This window comes from Cervus canadensis, chromosome 2, assembly GCF_019320065.1.
Source record: "Cervus canadensis isolate Bull #8, Minnesota chromosome 2, ASM1932006v1, whole genome shotgun sequence".
Taxonomy (NCBI): Eukaryota; Metazoa; Chordata; class Mammalia; order Artiodactyla; family Cervidae; genus Cervus; species Cervus canadensis.
In genome coordinates, this window is record NC_057387.1 from 22061639 (window position 1) to 22081838 (window position 20200).

At 40.8% G+C, this 20200-nt stretch overlaps 1 protein-coding gene across 30 annotated transcripts in view; it reads right to left on the reverse strand.

Annotated features, from left to right (window-relative positions):
• The window catches only part of LOC122435175 (phosphodiesterase 4D interacting protein), a 237069-nt gene that overhangs the window by 68172 nt on the left and 148697 nt on the right, over positions 1-20200 (reverse strand). For 14 of the 30 annotated variants that reach the window (XM_043459169.1, XM_043459370.1, XM_043459377.1 and 11 more), the window contains 8 exons: positions 5012-5143; positions 4275-4394; positions 3940-4032; positions 3592-3804; positions 2572-2730; positions 1609-1722; positions 1279-1416; positions 396-575 (listed from right to left, as the gene is read on the reverse strand). In XM_043459169.1, coding sequence (XP_043315104.1) covers positions 396-575; positions 1279-1416; positions 1609-1722; positions 2572-2730; positions 3592-3804; positions 3940-4032; positions 4275-4394; positions 5012-5143 — 1149 coding nt within the window. Of the gene's footprint in view, positions 1-395; positions 576-1278; positions 1417-1608; positions 1723-2571; positions 2731-3591; positions 3805-3939; positions 4033-4274; positions 4395-5011; positions 5144-12687; positions 14220-20200 lie in introns of those variants that run through there. The other 16 variants (XM_043459336.1, XM_043459286.1, XM_043459308.1 and 13 more) reach the window with 4 other exon arrangements.

The window sequence follows — 20200 nt, forward strand, 5'->3', positions numbered from 1 at the left end:
TGCCTGGAGAATCCCATGGACAGAGGAGCCTGGTGGGCTACCGTCCATAGGGTTGCATAGAGTCAGACACGAGCAAAGCAACTAAGCAGTAGCAGTAAGCTCTTATAACAGAGCCTGACACAGCATACGCACCGTAACAAAGGTTAGTTATCATTCTGTGGGTATATCTTTTAGATCTCATTAATTCTCACATAACTTCTTTGAGAAAGATAATTGTCCCTTTGAGTTTATAGGTATAGGGGAAAAATTCCCGTGAAAGCCAATGACCTACCCAACCTACCCAGGATGGAATTAAACACTTGGGTCACCAGCCTCTTGGACCTCAAGAGTCCTAATCCAAGACTGTGATTATGTCATCATTAAACCGACTGCCCTTAAGTTAACTAAATCCTTGCCTCCACTTCTTTGTTCCTGTCATGCAGAGATGTCTGTAGCTGCTGAATGATGCTTTCTTGCTCCTTCTGCCATCGGCTAAATTTGGTTTCCATTTCTTCTTTCAGCCACTGGAGGTTCTGACAGGTGGCAGACAACTGTTCCACTTCCAAGCCTTTGGACCTCAGGAGACTCTCCATACTCTACAGTCACAGAGACAGCAGCTGGTAAGTCAAAGAGCCATCCCACACTTCTCAGCACGAACAGGAGACCTGACCCGCCTTTACATTATCTCCTACATTATCTTATCTATTTATTTTGCAAAAGGAAAAACTTTGTATCTAATCTAACAATGCCATATTAGTCTATTTTCTGTTATTAGAAACTCTTATCTAGTTTGTAGAGAGATAGATATAATGTATGTCCTAAATAAAGTATTTTGGAGGAAGTGAAGAACTTCTTTAAGATTCCAGATGGTTAGATATTAAAGATCTAAAAGAAATGTACAAAAATAGCCCAGAGTAAATATTAATAAGAGAAACAAGAACTTTTGACTGTGGTTATACACAGACATGTACATAATATTAATGAGAAAAATACAATATAATAGTTGCATCTGAGCAATGGTTCTATAAAAGCATATAAACACTGACAAGGATTAGAAATAAATTAGAACTATGAATCCATATGCACTGCCCTGTCCTACAAAGTTCATACTAGAAGTGCTAAAACTTCTCACTCCATAGTCTATGATAACAGAAATGACTGCTATTTTTGTTTGGTTTTGTATTTTTTTATATACAAAACAAATATCCTGGTTTTCAGCAAATGATGGAAGGGGTGATGCTTCAGGCTTAGAATCCAAGTGGGAGTGGGATGCCAAGTCATGACGGAGCTTGCTCTCACCTGCATGGTAGCTTCATTGGAGGAGAGGATACCGCGCAGCCTCTCTAAGTCGTGGTCTCGCTCTCTCATGGCAAGATGAAGTTGACGCAGTTCCTTTTCCTTTTCTTCTAGGCTGGAGAACTTTTCATCTATAGCCCGCTGAAAGCAAAGTAAGCATCCCAAAGCTCCGTTAAGAGCCACTATTCTGATTATGCTTATTCAGTAAGATTCCAAATATAAAAGAATAGAAAACCAACTCCAAAAAGCAGCAAATTCAGCTAACACACATTTCTATAGTCCCTCTGGGGACAGAATAACCCATAGCATCGTGAGCAGAATTATGGTACATACCTCTAGGGCAACATCTCTATCATGTATTCTTTGCCTAAGTTTCTCAAGCAACATTTCATTTGCTTCAAGGGTTTTGTCTGAGTTATTTCTGTACTGCAGGAGCTCCCGAAGTTCCTAACAGAACCAAGAAATAATTTCCTTTATTCATTTTACTTAGTATTTACTGAATTCCTACACTGTGTCAAGCAATCTGTTAGTGTTTCAGGATAAAAAACACAATGTGATCACTCTCAAGGGGAACACAGTTTAGCAGAGATAACAGACACACAAAGTGCTAACAATTCTGCATCATATATATGTGAGTATACATAAACACATCTACTGGGGGAACACAGGCTGCATTGTCTAACTCTGCCTGAAGGTGTCACTAAAGTTCGCGTGAAAGAGGTTACATTTGTTCTTAAAGCACCAGGAGTTTCCCAAGAGGCTGTGTCCAGTATTTCTGTCAGAGAAAAAATGTAGGTATAATATATGTATGCGTATTATAAAAAAATCATATGGTCAGTGAAATATAAGGTATTCAATGTGACTAGATCTTAGAGTAGGTAGTAGAACTGACCACTCTCTTCCTTAGTCTTCCATTTTTTCCCCTATAACTTACATTTTATCATCTAAATAAGTGGATATACAGAGGTCTTCAGTGGGAGCAGAAGACATATCTTCTCTTCATCTTCCCCATTCCTGGCCTGGTCTCTGACTCACAGAGATGCTTAATAACTGTTGGCTGAACATTTACTGCTTAAGTCTTTCAGGTCTGTAGTTCTTATTTCCTACACTGGCTGGTTATCTTCTTGGTTCACAGATTGTACTTTCTATTTCTTTTGAATCCTCCTGGTTCCCACATCTCAATGTTCTACATGTAGCAGGTACTCAAGACAAGTGGACAGACACTTTGAGATGATCTGAACATAAATTCCCGTGTCCTGTGAACCCAGTGTTAGCCGAATCATTCTGTGGACTCACCTGAAGCAGCTGCTCTTTGTGACCCAGACTGTGGTGGAGGTGCTGAATGTGCTGCTCTTGGGTGCGAATCTCATTATACTTTTCAGCCTCCAGGGTATGAAGCTGTTGACTCTTACTCTGAAGTTCTCCTTGTAGCTGCTGTAAGGCTTTTCTCAATTCCTGAATTAAACAGATTCCCTTTTTCAAACAATCTAAAATTTTCACATGGTCATTAGATATGGAGGCCTTAAAACTTTCAAGGCATAGAGAAGAAAAAAATAAAGTAGCAAAAAGTGCCATTCTTAAAATTACTAAAGAAATACTATAAGAGTCAAATAGGATGAGAGAAAATATGGGAACTGTGGATGGGAGTATTAATACTATGATTCAATATTTACTTTTTGGCTTAAAAGTGATATATCTATATAAGCACTAGGTGGGACTTGGTTCCAGTGTAAACGTGGATCCTTTATTTTACCAATAAGCTCAAGGATACACGATTACTACCCATCCTTTTAAATCTTAAAAAAGAACTGGGAGCATTTTTTTCCAAGCTAACAAGAAGCTATTTAAGAATTATGTGTTTTAATTTTTTAAAAAAGCACACATGGCTAACTACGCATGCCATCCCTCTCACTTGGTTGGTCTTCCTGCTTTTCTGTCTCACTGACTTTTATCCACCCTTCAAGAATAATCCTAGACAATATGCTCCTTTGTGAAGCTTTCCCTGACTCCCTCAGCTCTCCCTATATATTCCTATAGGATGCCTATGCCTCCTCTACAGTATTTACCACACTGAAATACTATTTACATGACTGTCTCTCATACTATATTACAAGTAACTTAGGAGGAAAGCACCTGTGATAGTCACTCTTGTATTTCCAGAACACAGCCCAATACCTGGCATATAGAATAAGGGTTAGCAAATGTTGAACTGAATTACTTAGATTAAGTAAGTTCAACACAAGCTATCCTTTTAAAAAGCTATCACCAGGGCAAAGTCCACCTTTACACACTGCCACACAATGATTAATGATTTACTTGGTTATGTTTCCAAGAAGCCTCTTTCTGCTGCTCTCTCTCCCGTGCTGCGGCCTCTACAAACCGCACACACCGTCTAGCATCAGCCAGCTGCCGTTCTTTTTGTCGTACTGCCCTCTGGAGCTTCTGTATTTCAAGCTGGCTGCAGAATAAAGCACTCTGAAGATCAAGCAGAGCCACCTGTTGCTGAGCTGGGGAAGTACCCTCCGAGTTCTGAAAAGAGAGTGAAAAGCATCCTCACAAGAAGGGCTGGCACTGAGCAGCCAAGAAGACCAATAAGATCAAGACTGTGGCCGAGAATGGCACACCCTCAAGGGATGCCTCCCGTCCTGGGCGACCCTCACATACATGAAGCTGTTTAAGCTGACTCTGGTGCAGCATTTCTCGAAGCTTAGCCATTGTGTCGTTTTGACCTTCAATCACCTGGTACAACTCCTCGGTCTGCAAACGAGAGAGGGAGTACCAAACATGTTAGCAAACTAAGTATCAACTCCATTATCTTATTATCTCACCTATATAGATTTTAGTAGCAAGAATATTCCAAAATACCAATCTAGATGACACTACAATTTCTCTAAGATCTGTTAGGCTGAAAATATCAATTTCTACAAATTATAGAATACTTGTCTACTTTGATAGGAAAAACTGTTTCCTCATAGGGCCATGATTGTCAAACATTTTACCTCACTTTCCCTGCTCTTCAGAGTTTCCTTGAGGTTTTGAATTGTATCATCTTGCTTCTGAGATGACTCCTGAGCAGACTTCAGTTCACAGCTCATTTCATTCAGTTTTTCTTGAAGAATCTGAATTCAGTGAAGAAAAACAGTTTGGTAGGTCAATGATTTCTTTTACTCTCAAAGGCAACCATGAAATCTGTCCTCAAATCTAGGTTTAAAGTATTTCTTAGGGGATGTTACATTGCTATTTTCCTCCACACAGTGTAACCATTAAAGTCTTAAGCCAATCAGCAAGACAAAATAGCAGGAGATAAGAAATACTTCCTTCAATACTCAATTGCTTCAACTCTCATGAGCTGTGCTGGGGGTATTTGTCCACATGAGTCACTATGGATCCTTTATTCAAAGACCAAGGAGCTTTTGCTATCTACTACATGACAGGACGCAATAAGGGTACAACAAGCAAGGAGTGCTGCATCCCAAATTGTGGGAATTTTCTTCTAAGCAGATGTTAAAACCCATGGGCTATATAAAGGTCAAAGGTTAAACAAAAGCATAAACTTCTTGTCTCAGTACGTTACACAGTTAAAGACTATATTCAAGTTTTAAATTCAGACCTAAAAGAGCAGAAATTTTGATCTGTGCAGAACAGACTAGAAACACTTGAGACAGAAAGGAAAGAGCTACACTTCTAAGAATATAAAGAAACCCTGTGATCCCCAAGGGCATGGTTTTGATCATACCTTATTGGTGGTCTCTGTTTGCTGGATTTTTTCCTGGAGTTCTGCCAGATGGGAATCAGATACAGATTGCTGAGTTGTACCGGTCTCATTTGCATTCAACTTCTGTTGTTTGAGTAAGTCTTCAGTCACGGGCTAGGAAGAAGCACAAGACAAGTTAAGTGTACCAGACAATAAATTTTATCTTCAAATGTTTTCGGCCTCTTTTGCCAGAGACTTAGAAAATTACGGTTGCTAAACGGATCATCGGTATGAACTGATGAAGACAAGGAAAAGTTCTGTTCCTTATTATGATTTATCAAGTCACTTACTCCCAAGCAACCATTCCTACCTTTCTGTCTGAACCTACACAAACACAACTCAAAGCAAGTAATTCAAAAATTAAAAAGGGAAGATTTCAAAAAACACTCATGATGACCAAATATTTGCTATATCCTATTTTCAATCAGAGAATTCAAAAGATCAAATTTCTACCACCCCTAGGGGAGAAAAAGTTATAGTTCAACTACCCTCCTTATAGTATGCCTATTTCACATTATTAGAAAAATGAGTAGATTTCAAATATGGAGCATACATTAGATAATAGTATTTAATCAATACTAAATTTCCTAACTTTGGTAACTGAATTGTTGTTATGCTATCTTTAGGAATCACATGCTTATTGAGCATAAAGATATATTATATCTGCAACCAATTCTCAAATAATTCAGAAAGAAAAAATGTGTCTACAGATAGTTGGATAAAGCAATTGTAGCAACATATTAGCAACTGATAAATCTGAGTAAATATTAGCAACTGGTGAACTTGGGAGTTCTTTGTACTTCTCTTAAGACTTCTCTAAGTTTGAAATTATTTCAAAGTAAAAAATAAAAATTAGAATGTAAAATTCATAAGGTCTGAGAAGGAGGTATATTTTATAGGAATATCAGTTCATCAAAAAGACGTAGGAGAAAAAAATTTATTTATATTTGGGACAATCAATCAGACTAAGATAAACTTATTGAACTTGACCTAATATTCATTATGAGCTAACACACATACAGAATTAAAACTTTAGCAATTCACTGTGGCGTTAAATTCCATCTTTTCTCTCCCTGCTTCCTCCCCTCTTCTCTCCCACTCCCAATTAGGGAAAATACAAATCTATTAGGAAGAGAAAAAAGGCAATTGCTATTCATATTTTCTTTACCTCACACGTTCAAGTTCTGACTACCACCTTCCAGACTGTGGGGTTACAGCTGACCTTAAACCACTTCCTGATAGCAACTGACTGGAACTATGGGCTTCCCTCCTGGCTCAGATGGTAAAGAATCTGCCTGGAATGTGGGAGACCTGAGTTCAATCCCTGGATTGGGAAGGGAATGGCTACCCACTCCAGTATTCTGGCCTGGAGCATGTCAAGGACAGAGGAGCCTGGCAGGCTCCAGTCTATGGGGCTGCACAGTCAGACACAATTGAGTGCCTTTCAGTTTCTTTCTTAATAAAGATTTCAGAAGAAAAATCTTTTTTATTCTCCCAGTGCTGTTCATCATTTTAAAAAACATCTACGAAGTACCCTAATATGCAAAGCACTATGGGAGGGGGAGTGGGGAGCTACAGAATAAAAGAACAAGGAAATACACAAAGTAAAAGATAGTGACAAGGAAACAGGTAAGCAGGAAAAAGTCATTAAGTTACTCTAAATTGGCTGATGAGTGGGCGGTCTCTTTCAGGCAGCATTTAAATGAAGATCTACCTGATAAGGAACCAGCAATGCCAACATTTAGGCAGAGGAACAACTCATGGAAAAGACCTAGGGTAGATATGACCCTAGGAAAGAAAAACGCCTTTGTGGATGGAAAAGTACTTTCCAACAGAAATATAATGTGAGCTACATGTGTAATTTAAAATTTTCTAGTATCTTCATTGACTAAAGTAAAAATAAATAAACTTAATTTTAATAAAACATTTTGCCACCCAGTCATGTCTGACTCTTCAGGCCAGAATACTGGAGCGGGTAGCCTTTCCCTTCTCCAGGGGATCTTCCCAACCTAGGGATCGAAATCCAGGTGTCCCGCATCTCGGGCGGATTCTTTACCAGCTGAGCCACAGTTCAGTGCAGTTCAGTCACTCAGCTGTTTCCGACTCTTTGCAGCCCCATGGACTGCAGCACGCTGGGCTTCACTGTCCATTATCAACTCCCGGAGTTTACTCAAACTCATGTCCGTTGAGCTGGTGATGCCATCCAACCATCTCAACCTCTTGTCCCCTTCTCTTCTCGCCTTCAATCTTTCCCAGCATCAGGGTCTTTTCAAATGAGTCAGTTCTTCACATCAGGTGGCCAAAGTATTGGAGTGTCAGCTTCAACATCAGTCCTTCCAATGAATATTCAGGACTGATCTCCTTTAGGATGGACTGGTTGGATCTCCTTGCAGTCCAAGTGACTCTCAAGAGTCTTCTCCAACACCACAGTCCAAAAACATAAATTCTTTGGCCCTCAGCTTTCTTTATAGTCCAACTCTCACATCCATACATGACTACTAGAAAAACCATAGCTTTGACTAGATGGACCTTTGCTGGCAAAGTTATGTCTCTGCTTTTTAATATGCTGTCTAGGTTGGTCATAGCTTTTCTTCCAAGGAGCAAGCGTCTTTTAATTTCATGGCTGCAGTCGCGATCTGCAGTGATTTTAGAGCTGAAAAAAATTAAGTCTGTCACTGTTTCCACTGTTTCCCCATCTATTTGCCATGAAGTGATGGGACCAGATGCCATGATCTTAGTTTTCTGAATGTTGAGTTTTAAGCCAACTTCTTCACTCTCCTCTTTCATTTTCATCAAGAGGCTCTTTAGGTCTTGATGAGCCACAAGGGAAGCCCAAGAATATTGGAGTGGGCTATCTGGAGTATAGCCTATCCCTTCTCCAGGGGATCTTCCTGACCCAGGAATCGAACTGGGGTCTCCTGCATCACTGGCAGATTCTTTGCCAACTGAGCTATCAGGGAAACCCTTCAATGAAACACTTGACCAAATGTATTATATTTAAAATATTGTCACAAGTATGCATGCAATATGAAAATTAACAAGATACTAATTCTTTACATTGTTCCTTTAAAATTAAAGGTATACTGTACACTCACAGCATATCTCAGTTTGGACTAGCCACATTTCATGTGGTCAACAGCCACCCAAGGCTAATGGTTGCCTTGCTGGAGCACACAGGACCAGAGCACGATGGGCAAAGGGGGTGCTGACACATGATGAAGTGGGAAGGCAGGCAGAGGCCAGACCAGATGTGGCTTCTGTGCCCCACAGGTAACGAAGCTGCATTTCATTCTCACTGACATGGGAATGGACTGCAGTGTTTTTAACAGAAAAATAATCAATTATACTTAAATTTTTAAAAGATCACGCTAGTTGCTATGTGATGACTGAACTGCTGGAGAGCACCAGGAGAAATGAGAAGACCAGCTAGGAGGCTGCTTCATGAGAATGAACATACTGCTTTGGATTATACTGGTAATAAAGGAGGGAAAGAGAAATGGATAGATTTGGACATGTTTTGAAAGTAGAGTCAACAGGCCTGGATAGTGGGAGCGGGAGAAAGAGACAAGTAGCAAGGATAAGGACTCCTAGAAAAAGCTGAGATATTCGTTGTTGTGGATATAATGGGGAGCCTTGCCCTGAAGCAATATGAATTATGTCATACTACAGGAGAAGCAACTCTTTTAATAGATATTTACAACACTTCTACTGATAAATAACTTTATCACTTAACAATAAAACATTCTCTACAAAACTTGGCTTCTTTCTCGGTATAAAACAACTTTCCAACAACATCTATTTTAAAGTACTTTTCAAATTTAAACTGTAACAAGCAGAATTAAGTAAAATAGCTTCAAGTTTTAAATGGCCGGGAAGGTAGCCATATTTAGTCACTTCAAACCAAAGAATCTTAGACCCGTGAAGGACACTTTATAAACTAACTGTCTGATCCACTCTCAACTCACATGTGAGAAAATGGAGACTTATAACAGGTAAATAATCTGTCCAAAGTTACATTGGAAATAGGATCCAATTAAGCTTAATGCACTTAAAAGTGGTAACTTCTTTTTCATATCTATTAAACTGACTGCCTACCATAATGCCTGGAATATTACTTGAACCAAAAATTTTTGCTTAGAGTGAACAACAGAAACAAAAGCAAATAAGCAACAGGCTTGTCTTCCAATTTCCAGCCCAATGTTCTAATCCCACAGCGGATCTCTTAGAAAAAAGACTGGATAGATAGAAAGGGAGATGTTTAATTTAAATATTTCAACATCAACTTTAAATCCAAAGAATGCCACAGAAAAGCACATAATGAGTCTGGACCTAGTCTGAACCCATCTTGGCATGCATAATCACAGGAAACCTCTTCTTCGAGAAATGTAATGTATGGACCAAAAGGCTGGAAGATGCCTGTTTCTTCTTTATTCTTAGTACTTTATTACTTTAAATCTCAAGGGGAAAAAAAAAAAAAAAGGTAAGTCTGCCAAAAGAGTGCTTAGCAAAGTAAACAGCTGACAATTAATTCTTGTGAGTATCAAGTATATAAACCAATCACTCCTTTGAAGATTTTGTAGAGCATGACTTCAGTAATACTTGATCTGGTTGAATGGGTGTTAATCTCCAGGGTATCAGTTACTAAAATCATGTTGTAATCATAATTTTAAATTAAGTTGCTTTTGACTCAGGACAAATGCTTTCCAGCAACAGAAAAGAGAATTCCTTCCAGGCCTAATGTTGCATAATGTAAGACCTTTAGGCTAAAAGGCAGTTATTTTGATCTGGATTAACAGCATTTTTCTTGACACTTTCCTAGAAATAACAGCAAGTCATAGAGCTCAAACTGCTATAATTTTCTATCCTATTGTTAGTAACAGAAGATACAGCATCTAATGCTTACATCTTGCAAAGGGCCTGATCTGGGTTATGTAGCTAAGCTATGAGAGGGATAAGTTAATCACAATCATACAAGAGCAGGTTCTGGCATTGCAAGGTTTGAAGCAAAGACCTCTCGCTCTTTGAATTTAGATAGAAAAGCAATCTGCACATGAGCCAAAACTGAAATAATGTTCACTAAGGGACCACAGCCCTCCTCCTATCATAGCTTTTCTAGTTCAGGGCCAGACAATAAAGAAGGAAATAACAAGATAGAAGAAGACTTCAAACCTTTCTTTAGATAAGTGAAAAACCTTGGGTCTTTAGACATAAATTCTGTAGGAGACAATAAATCAGTTTGCACAATATGAGAAAATTAGTAAGCAGAACTACATTGTTGCTCGTTAGCTTTAAAATAAGAAGGGAAGAAAGAAAAAGGAGAAGGGCAACCAGGAGGAATTCTGATGGTGACATTTAACAGTAACCAGATTAAACAAAGGAATCAAAATGCCTTTACAGAACAATCTCCCTCTTTAGGAGAGAAGAACTTTTCTTCATATTTGGAGTACAATTTAACTAAAGGAAAATAATTTGCACTTACTTCTATCCTATCCACACTTGTTCAGAGAAAGACAAAAATCTGTCTGCCTTTGTCCCACTTCTTTCGCCATGAAGCACGCTAGGCCTTAAGAAGCTTATAAAAGTCAACCAGACTTAGACAGTAGATCTGGAATCCAAAATATACATTTTATCTACAAACACTTTAAGTCTAATTAATCTATTTCCCACCACTTTCTTAATTATTGGAGAAAATAGCTTAGCAATCAAATGCCATAATTCTTCAAGCTGAATGTTTTCTCTCTCCTCTCCATGTTTTAATATTCAATAAACAGTAAAGATGGTAAAGACTGGTGACAGCAGAAGTCTTATACTGCTGTATTAAAGGGCTATTTTTTTTTCTAATGTCTAAATTTAGAGAAATAAAGGGACTTGACCTAAAGGTACAATTACCATATTTTAACTGTGCTCATTAGGATGCCAAATTTCTTCACAGTATCTATCCCTAAAGAATGCGCCTGACATCCTCAGGTTAAGAACAAAAGCCCTGAACTAAAAATAAGTACTTATTTAATTCAATGCCATCAGGCGATGTGATTTAATATATAGAATAAAAAGGTCTTGGATGAGAATGGCTAGGAATCTTTGACTCCACCTGAGCTGTTATTTAACCATGAGCTTTCCATATCTCTAAACTGAGAGACTGCATGAGATGATCTTTAGAATCCTTCTCAATTCCAAAATTTGTCGAGCCTAGGCACTAACAGAGTATTTTAAATTTAATATGGAGGAAAAAACTCTTGCTTTACTGCAGTTTTCTAAGTCTTCACCTTTCTTCAACATTGGCCATATTTGAAGGGGGCTGTATTTCTACAATATTGGTCATATTTCCCATCCACTCTGTCCAACTACTTTTAGATCCTAACATGGAAACACTATGATGAATCTGTGACATCTATGTTGGCTCACAGAAATACTGTACTGGAAAGCTCAAATTTAGCTGTGAAGCTTAATGAAAGAAAAGGAAGCAAAAGGAAAGTACACAAGTGTTGGGCATACTAAACATTTTATATAAATGAAAACACAGTTTAAACTTTTGGATATTCATACTTCTCTGTAACAATGCTGTTTCTGACAAGTTAGTGCAAATTCAAAAATATTTCTCCCATATTCTTATTGTGATGCAAATTTAATACATAATAGAACTGTTTTTCAAAGCTGTCAAGTGACAATCAACAATTTCATTTAGAAGCTCTAAGATTCTGGGATGATGTTGACTGGTAGCAAGCTTTCCAAAAACACCTTCTAGATTGTCCACCTCTGTAACAGTATCATTAAAGAATGTGTATCAAGTAGAACATGCCAGATGTTTCGCAACGTTAACTGAAACTACTGTTGCTGTATAAACAAAATAGCATCCATCAGGTCCCTGGACACAACTGAATTTAAAAGGTTGGTATGAACAGCTCAAAGTAAAATCAACTGCCATCTTCCAGTCATTAAGAAATTCATGAGTAAAACAGATAAAACTCTATCACCCAATAATGGATGAAGTCCTACTCAACACCAAACATCTTCAAATAGAGCTGTAGACACTTTTTGCCTTAACATTTAAAATTTTGAATTCCCAAGTCTCTTTTATGAAAAAGTCATCATTAGTCCTCCAGTGACCTCTTAATTTATTATAAATGTTGTCCACATTTTACAATATTTTGGTGGATTAATAGGTTCTCCCCAAACCTTTACCCTATGCTCTAATCAGTTCAAGGCGCAGGTGGGGATAAAAGGCCTAATGCTCTAGGGAGAACGAACTCCCTCACAGGAGAAAATATTCATAAATCTAAAAGTGAAAACAAAACAAACAAACAAAAGTGGAGGGGCAGTAGGACAAGTGAGAGGAAAGAGTTCTAGTGCCAGAAATAAGATTAAATTTTTTTTAGGGTAAAAATGAATTATGAATCTTTGGCTTAAATGTGTACAATTTCAATAATTAATGGGAAAGCCAACAGATAATCTTATAAAGACGGTATTGTGGAAAGCAAATTACTTGCATGAATCACATTTATTAAAATGGACAGAAGCAAAAGGTAAAGCAAAAATGGGTTCAATGATTAATTTTCTCAAGTCTAGACTATTAACCTTCTTCCCCTAGATAGAAATTATGTGAAGCCTGAAGCCAGCTAACTTTAATCAGAAAGGCACTACGCAGCCATTTTGTATACCTGGACCCGAAGTGGCAAATAATCTTCACAGAGATCATCCCACAGCTCCTGCAGGTCTGAAATCTCCAAGGGATAGCTCACAGGTGTCTTGTAAAGGGGTTTCAAAGACCTGTTAAGGAAACCAGAACTAACTCCATCTGTCATGATATGGCCAGGCCTGGTTCCAGATGGATTGGATTTCACTGGAATAGGAAGCTTGCTCCCTCGGGGGCTCTGGATGGGCTTATAATCAAGACCTTTAATCATGCTAAGAGCTAGCTCCAGCTTATGGTTACACGTATGCTGGGGAGCCTGTTCATCTGAACAGCAGTCACACTTTACAAGTTCCTTTGCACTCCTCTCAGGTTCCTCATCCTTTGGTTGTGGAGGACTAGCCTGGACACTTGCATCCAAAGACTCCACCGAGGATCCCGGGGTCCCTTCCTCCATGCTTTCTCCATCTGGCGGTACCTTCGCATTTGGTAAATCCGGTGGCCCGACCTCGGACAACGCTGGTTCTTCAGTGCAAATGCTGGTGGACCATCTGGTAGAGGGGCCACACGAGATACTTTTCGCCACCTTTCGAGGTACCTTACAAATGGCTTCATAGTCAGAATCGGCCACCCGCAAAGCTGCACAGCCTCGGCATCTCCTGGGTCGATTTCCGGGGCCTTCCGAAGCATGACAGCTGTGATCCTGAATCTGATCCTCATTTTCTACCCAACACTCGAACCCTGAATAGGCAAAGTCTTCCTGGAGCAGTGCAGAGTATCTGACATCGGGTAAGCCGGAAATGTCAACCGTACCATTCCCCGCCTTGGTCTCGGCGCCAGGGTCATCGTTATTCTTCCGATACATGCTAGCAATGCAGAACTTGAGGCGGTCCTTCTCCAGCAGCAGCTTTTGCAAGCGCTCGATAGAAAGGGCTTCGATCCGGGCAATGACGGTGTCGAATCTATAGATCCGATCGAGCATGAACGCGCACTTGCTGCAAGCAAACTCAGCTTTGCCATCGCGGGAAACATCCTTGCCCAGGACGTGCGACAACAGAACCTGGAGGTTGAGCTTGGACGCCGTGTGGAAGATCCAGCGCCGCTGGTTTCCGCACAGCTCCCGGGCACAGATCCTGCAAATCTCCTTCATCTTCCCTCCGGCGGTTGCCGAGCTTCCCTGAGGTGGCGGCTGCTCGGTGATCGCTCACTGGCGCTGGGTTGCGTTCCGTCGCCCGCCTCGGTGGCCTCCGGCGGGCATGGCACAGCTTGGTGGGGTGCCCACTCTGCAGGGGCGCTCCGCTGACACCCGCGCGCGGGTTCTGGGTACCAGAGTGGTCGGCCCCGCCCCTCGGGGAGGCGGCGGGCGAGGAAATGCCTCAGGAGGATGCTGAGTGACAGCAGCGCAGGCCGCGCTCCGAACCTGCCATGTCTCCTCCAGCTGTCTCTCCCGCCAGCCGCGGTGTCCTCTCCGTCCTCCCTTTTCAGCGGGCTGAGTTCGCGGTCCTCCGGCGGCCGCCGGCGGCTGACGCAAAGACTCAGAGATTGAGGATCAGATTTCAAGATGGCGCCAGCGGCTCGACGCCTGCGGCCGCCGGCAAACTCCTCTGGGAGCTGTAGTCCAGGAGGCCGGCTCCTCGCTCTGCGCATGCGGGGTGGCCAGCGCGTCCCCTCGCTCCCAAGCAAGTCAATGCTCCTCGCGGTACAGCGCAGACTCGACCTGCTGTCGTTACCCGGGTGGAAGAGCGGGACGGATGCCGACCGCTGCCAGGCCACTTTTATCTGCTAAGATTTCACTCCAAAAGCGCACCAGTTCCCTTGCGGTTCCTCCCTCCCACCCGGGAGGACTGTCCCGAGGCTCTGCACGGGGAGGAGAAAGCCGAATGCCCTCCCCCTCCGTCCTTGGGTACTGCCACGTACTCTGGAGGCAGCCGTCCCGCAGCACCACTGGGTACCGCTGCGCGCTCCACTCTCCGGCCCCACCTCTCTCTACTCACTCCCGTTCCTAGATTAAAAGGCCCTGGGGCTTCACCCGCGGCCGGGGAGGGGGGAGTTTTAGGAGGCTCAGTTCGACCTCCCTCTAAAAGAGGACAAGTGTTTCTTCCTTCGCCATGCTGGGGTTGAGTTTGCCAGGATGATTTGCCTTTTTTTTAAGAGCCTAAAGTGAGGGTCGGCACGAAGCAGTCACCTGAGAAAGAGTCCAGCGGAAACCACACGGATGCAGCTGGTTTACCGAGATTTTGAAGATAATGGACAAAAAGCTTTTTCAAGAATGTAGACACCTGAGACTAGACTGCCGTCAGCAAATCCTCTTTCAAGTTTCAGGTGGACTGCAGGCCTTATTTTGGGGGTGGGAAGGGGAGACAGACACTAGAACAAAAGGCCTTGTTTATTTGAGCAAGAGTCCAAAGTATCAGGGAGTGCTGCTGTCTGCAGAAGTGGGGCTGGGAATTTAACTGACTTCAGTTAGTATCCTGTCTTACTCAGCATTATCCAGTAGTAAGTCACCCCACCCTTGGGTATAGAACTTGAATTGCACACAAAGAGTAGGGGGAAGCTGGGGCTCTCTCTAGGTGGAATTGAGGTGTCATCCTTCATTTATAATTTTCTCCCTGGCAAACTCCAAATAGGAGGAAAAACAGTCCCAGGCAATCATCTGGAGTTTTCCCAGAGCAGGACATTTCCCAGTTACAGTAATGCTAGATTTCACTAACTTGACCTTGTGAAATATTAAATTAATAAGGCCAACAACAGTCAAAGTATTTCTGAACCTCATCTCCAGGTCAGAGCCTATACTCCTAAACCTGCAGACATTCAGATGCCTTCAATGAAATCTCATAATAAACCCCCAAAGTTCTTATGGAGGATTAAATGAGATGATTTGGGGTAAGTACTTGAACAGAATTTGGCTCATTAAACAAATGGGTCTCTGCACACTCAAGACTGTATCACTCTTTTACTTAATCATCGAAACAAAATCTTAGTAGCTCCATCATAAACCATAAGGACGGTCCTTAAGAGCTTTGGCTTTAGTAGGCTACAGAACTTTGCATCTGTGATTTCACCTAAATATGCACATTCTGGGCCCCAAACCAAGAATTTGTAAAAGAGATTTCCAAGTAAAACTCATCAGAGGTGCGTTTTTGCCTACCTCTAGCCATATGAGCTTCAGAGTCAGAAGAAATTAAGTAGCAATCTTTGGAATCTATACAGAGGCAAGGAGTTTCTGGCCTGCCAGAACACTACCCTGCTATACTCTGTCTTAAGTATTGTCTTCAAGAATAGCAAGGACTCAAAAGTCCAGAAAGTACAAACTAAGATATTAATTAAGGCCTCATCTTTGGCTATGGATGCAAGCCACATTCTCTTACTGAAGAAAATGCAAAATGAAACAAAGTAATTAATGAAACAAAAGTGCTCTTTGGGAGCAAACTCTAAGTAATACTTTGTATTACTCTGTATTCTTTAATAAGATTTTGCATCTGACCTGCAGTCTCTAAACTTTAATGACATCATATAGATAGTTGACATAGACATGCAAGTCAGTACAAACAGAGAAAAATCGACTTAGCATTGAAGAATATGTTTGCTATAACAAAGATTAACATACTAGAAAAGAGAGCTATACATTTCTTGGCTTCCAACAAGATAAATAAAGCATTCAACTCTTTACTCCTGGAGAAAATACTTAAAGACCGTATCTCAAAATGGATAGTAAGCTAGAGTACTAGAACTACTCCTGACATGATCATTTGATATTTTTCAGTTCAGTTCAGTCACTTAGTCCTGTCCAACTCTTTGCGACCCCATGAACCGCAGCACGCCAGGTCTCCCTGTCCAACACCAACTCCCGGAGCCTACCCAAACTCATGTCCATTGAGTCGGTGATGCCATCCACCCATCTCATCCTCTGTCGTCCCCTTTTCCTCCTGCCCTCAATCTTTCCCAGCATCAGGGTCTTTTCAAATGAGTCAGCTCTTCGCATCAGGTGGCTAAAGTATTGGAGCTTCAGCTTCAACATCAGACCTTCCAAAGAATACCCAGGACTGATCTCCTGTAGGATGGACTGGTTGGGTCTCCTTGCAGTACAAGGGACTCTGAAGAGTCTTCTCCAACACCACAGTTCAAAAGCATCAATTCTTCAGTGCTCAGTTTTCTTTATAGTCCAACTCTCACATCCATACATGACCACTGGAAAAACCATAGCCTTGACTAGATGGACCTTTGTTGGCAAAGTAATGTCTCTGCTTTTTAATATGCTGTTTCTAGGTTGGTCATAACTTTCCTTCCAAGGAGTAGGCGTCTTTTAATTTCATGACTTCATTCACCATCTGCAGTGATTTTGGAGCCCAAAAAAATAAAGTCTGACACTGTTTCCACTGCTTCCCCATCTATTTGCCATGAAATGATGGGACCAGATGCCATGATCTTAGTTTTCTGAATGTTGAGCTTTAAGTCAACTTTTTCACTCTCCTCTTTCACTTTCATCAAGAGGCTCTTTAGTTCTTCTTCACTTTCTGCCATAAGGGTGGTGTCATCTGCATATCTGAGGTTATTGATATTTCTCCCTGCAATCTTGATTCCAGCTTATGCTTCATCCAGCCCAGTGTTTCTCATGATGTACACTGCATATAAGTTAAATAAGCAGGGTGACAATATACAGCCTTGACGTACTCCTTTTCCTATTTGGACCCAGTCTGTTGTTCCATGTCCAGTTCTAACTGTTGCTTTCTGACCTGCATACAGGTTTCTCAAGAGGCAGGTCAGGTGGTCTGGTATTCCCATCTCTTTCAGAATTTTCCACAGTTTATTGTGATCCACACAGTCAAAGGCTTTGGTATAGTCAATAAAGCAGAAATACATGTTTTTCTGGAACTCTCTTGGTTTTTCGATGATCCAGTGGATGTTGGCAATTTGATCTCTGGTTCTTCTACCTTTTCTAAAACCAGCTTAAACACCTGGAAGTTCCCAGTTCACATATTGCTGAAGCCTGGCTTGGAGAATTTTGAGCATTACTTTACTAGCGTGTGAGATGTGCGCAATTGTGTGGTAGTTTGAGCATTCTTTGGCATTGCCTTTCTTTGGGATTGGAATGAAAACTGACCTTTTTCAGTCCTGTGGCCACTGCTAAGTTTTCCAAATTTGCTGACATATTGAGTGCAGCACTTTAATAGCATCATCTTTTAGGACTTGAAATAGCTCAACTGGAATTCCATCACCTCCACTAGCTTTGTTCGTAGTGATGCTTTCTAAGGCCCACTTGACTTCACATTCCAGGATGTCTGGCTCTAGGTGACTGATCACACCATCGTAATTAACTGGGTTGTGAAGATCTTTTTTGTACAGCTAAAAAGATCACTTTTGTATAGATCAACTGAAAATACAAAATTTAAAGTTAAACTCAGAAGAAAAGTTATGTGGGACATCCTTGATGGTCCTGCCAATTCAGAGGACATGGGTTCAATCCCTTTAGTCCAGGAAGATCTCCCATGCCTTGGAGCAACTAAGCCTATGAACCACAACTACCGGACCTGTACTCTAGAGTCCACGCTCCACAAGAGAAGGCCCCACAATGAGAAGCCGGCATACCACAAGAAAGAGTAGCCTCCACTAGAGAAATTAGAGAAGAGCCTGCCCACAGCAACGAAGATCCAGTCCAGACATAAATAAATAAATAAATAATTTTTTAAGAGAGAAGAAAAGAAACAAAAGTTATGGATAATAAATTCAGCACTTCACAGTTCTTACCAATATCATCTTGGTCAAGATTTTTTGTATCTAGTTAACACTATCTACCTCTGGGGAGGCAAGCAAAATGGGAAGCTGAACAGAACATTTACTTTTATTCTGTATACCATGGATGATTTGAATCTGGGGTGATAAGTATATATTCACATATTAGTTTCTAAATGTTTTAAAATTTGGAAATATCCTATAGTTAAAACTAAGAGGAGTTCCCTGGAAGCCTACTGATTTTCACTGGCTTTTACTGCTGTGGCCTGGGTTCAATCTCTGGTCAAGGAACTGACATTCCCACAAGCCTTGAGGCAAAACAAAACAAAACAAAACCACAACAAAACAACTAAGAATTGTGCCAATTTAAGACACATAGAGTCTAAGTGGTAAAACTTGAAACTAAAATGAGAACTTTTATAATACATGTGATAAATATCTGTGGACAGTTTATATAAACAAAAGTTCAAGGGGATATGCAAGTTATTATTTTGTGATTAAGTCTGGAGAGTATAATTATGGAGACTTCCTTTCTCCTTTCCTCATTTGTATTCTGTAGTTTTCTGTAATAAGCATATATTGATTTTGTGATAAGAAAAAAAAGTGTTACTAAGAGGCAGGATAAGCACATCTTGATATGTTCATATAATATAACATTAGAAGTGTGTGTGTGCCCAGTCATGTCCAACTCTTTGTGACACTATGGACTGTAGCCTGCCAGGCTTCTCTGTCCGTGAAATTTTCCAGGCAAGAATACTGGAGTGGGTGGCCATTTCCTTCTCCAGTGAATCTTCCCAATCCAGGGATAAAACCCACGTATCCTGCATTTGCTGCATTGCCAGGCAGATTCTTTTCCACTAGTGCACCCAATATTAACTATCAATAAAAAAGAATGAAGTCTGATCCCCACAACATGAATGAATCACAAAAGCATCTTAAGTAAAACGAGCATATCAATATATCCTGTGTGATTTCCTTTAAGTCTAACAACTTACAGTCTAACTTTTATATACTAACAGAAATTCAGAAAGTGATTATTGGGTGGGAGGGAGATAGGGTGACAATTGATTGCAAGGGGGAACAACAGAATTTTCTGGAGTGATTAAAACACTCTATATCTTATTTGGGGGTGATGGTTACATGGATGTGTACAATTTTGAAGCTCACTGAACTGAATGGTTTTATCTGTAGATTTTAAATGTTATTTTTAGTTCAATTTTTAAAAGATTAAAGGGGTAAATAAATATGTAAGTAGCCATAAAATTTTAACCTGAGGGATTTCTTTGGTGAAAAGTAACTTCTACTTTGGGCTTCCCTGGTGGCTCAGTGGTAAAGAATCTGCCCGCCAAGCAAGAGATACAAGTCCCTGGGTTGGGAAGATCCCCTGGAAAAGGAAATGGCAACCCACTCCAGTATTCTTGCCTGGGAAATCCCATGGCCAGAGGAGCCTGATGGGCTAGAATCCACAGGGTCACAAAAGAGTCGGACATGACTTAGTGACTAAACAAACAACCTCTACTTTATCGTAAGAATAGCTTTGAAAACTGGGAAAATAAAATGTAGCCCAGAAGAAATTCTATAAAAGGCTCAGTTGAGACTTCAGAGTTCCTATCCATATGAGTTTTGGAAAATATTGTTTTAGATACACATACACATACCATACAGATGGCACAGTGGTAAAAGAATCAACCTGTCAATGCAGGAGATGCAAGAGACACAGATTCAATCCCTGGGTCAGGAAGATCCCCTGGAGAAGGAAATGGTAACCCACTCCACTGTTCTTGCCTGGAAAATCTCACAGAGGAGCATGA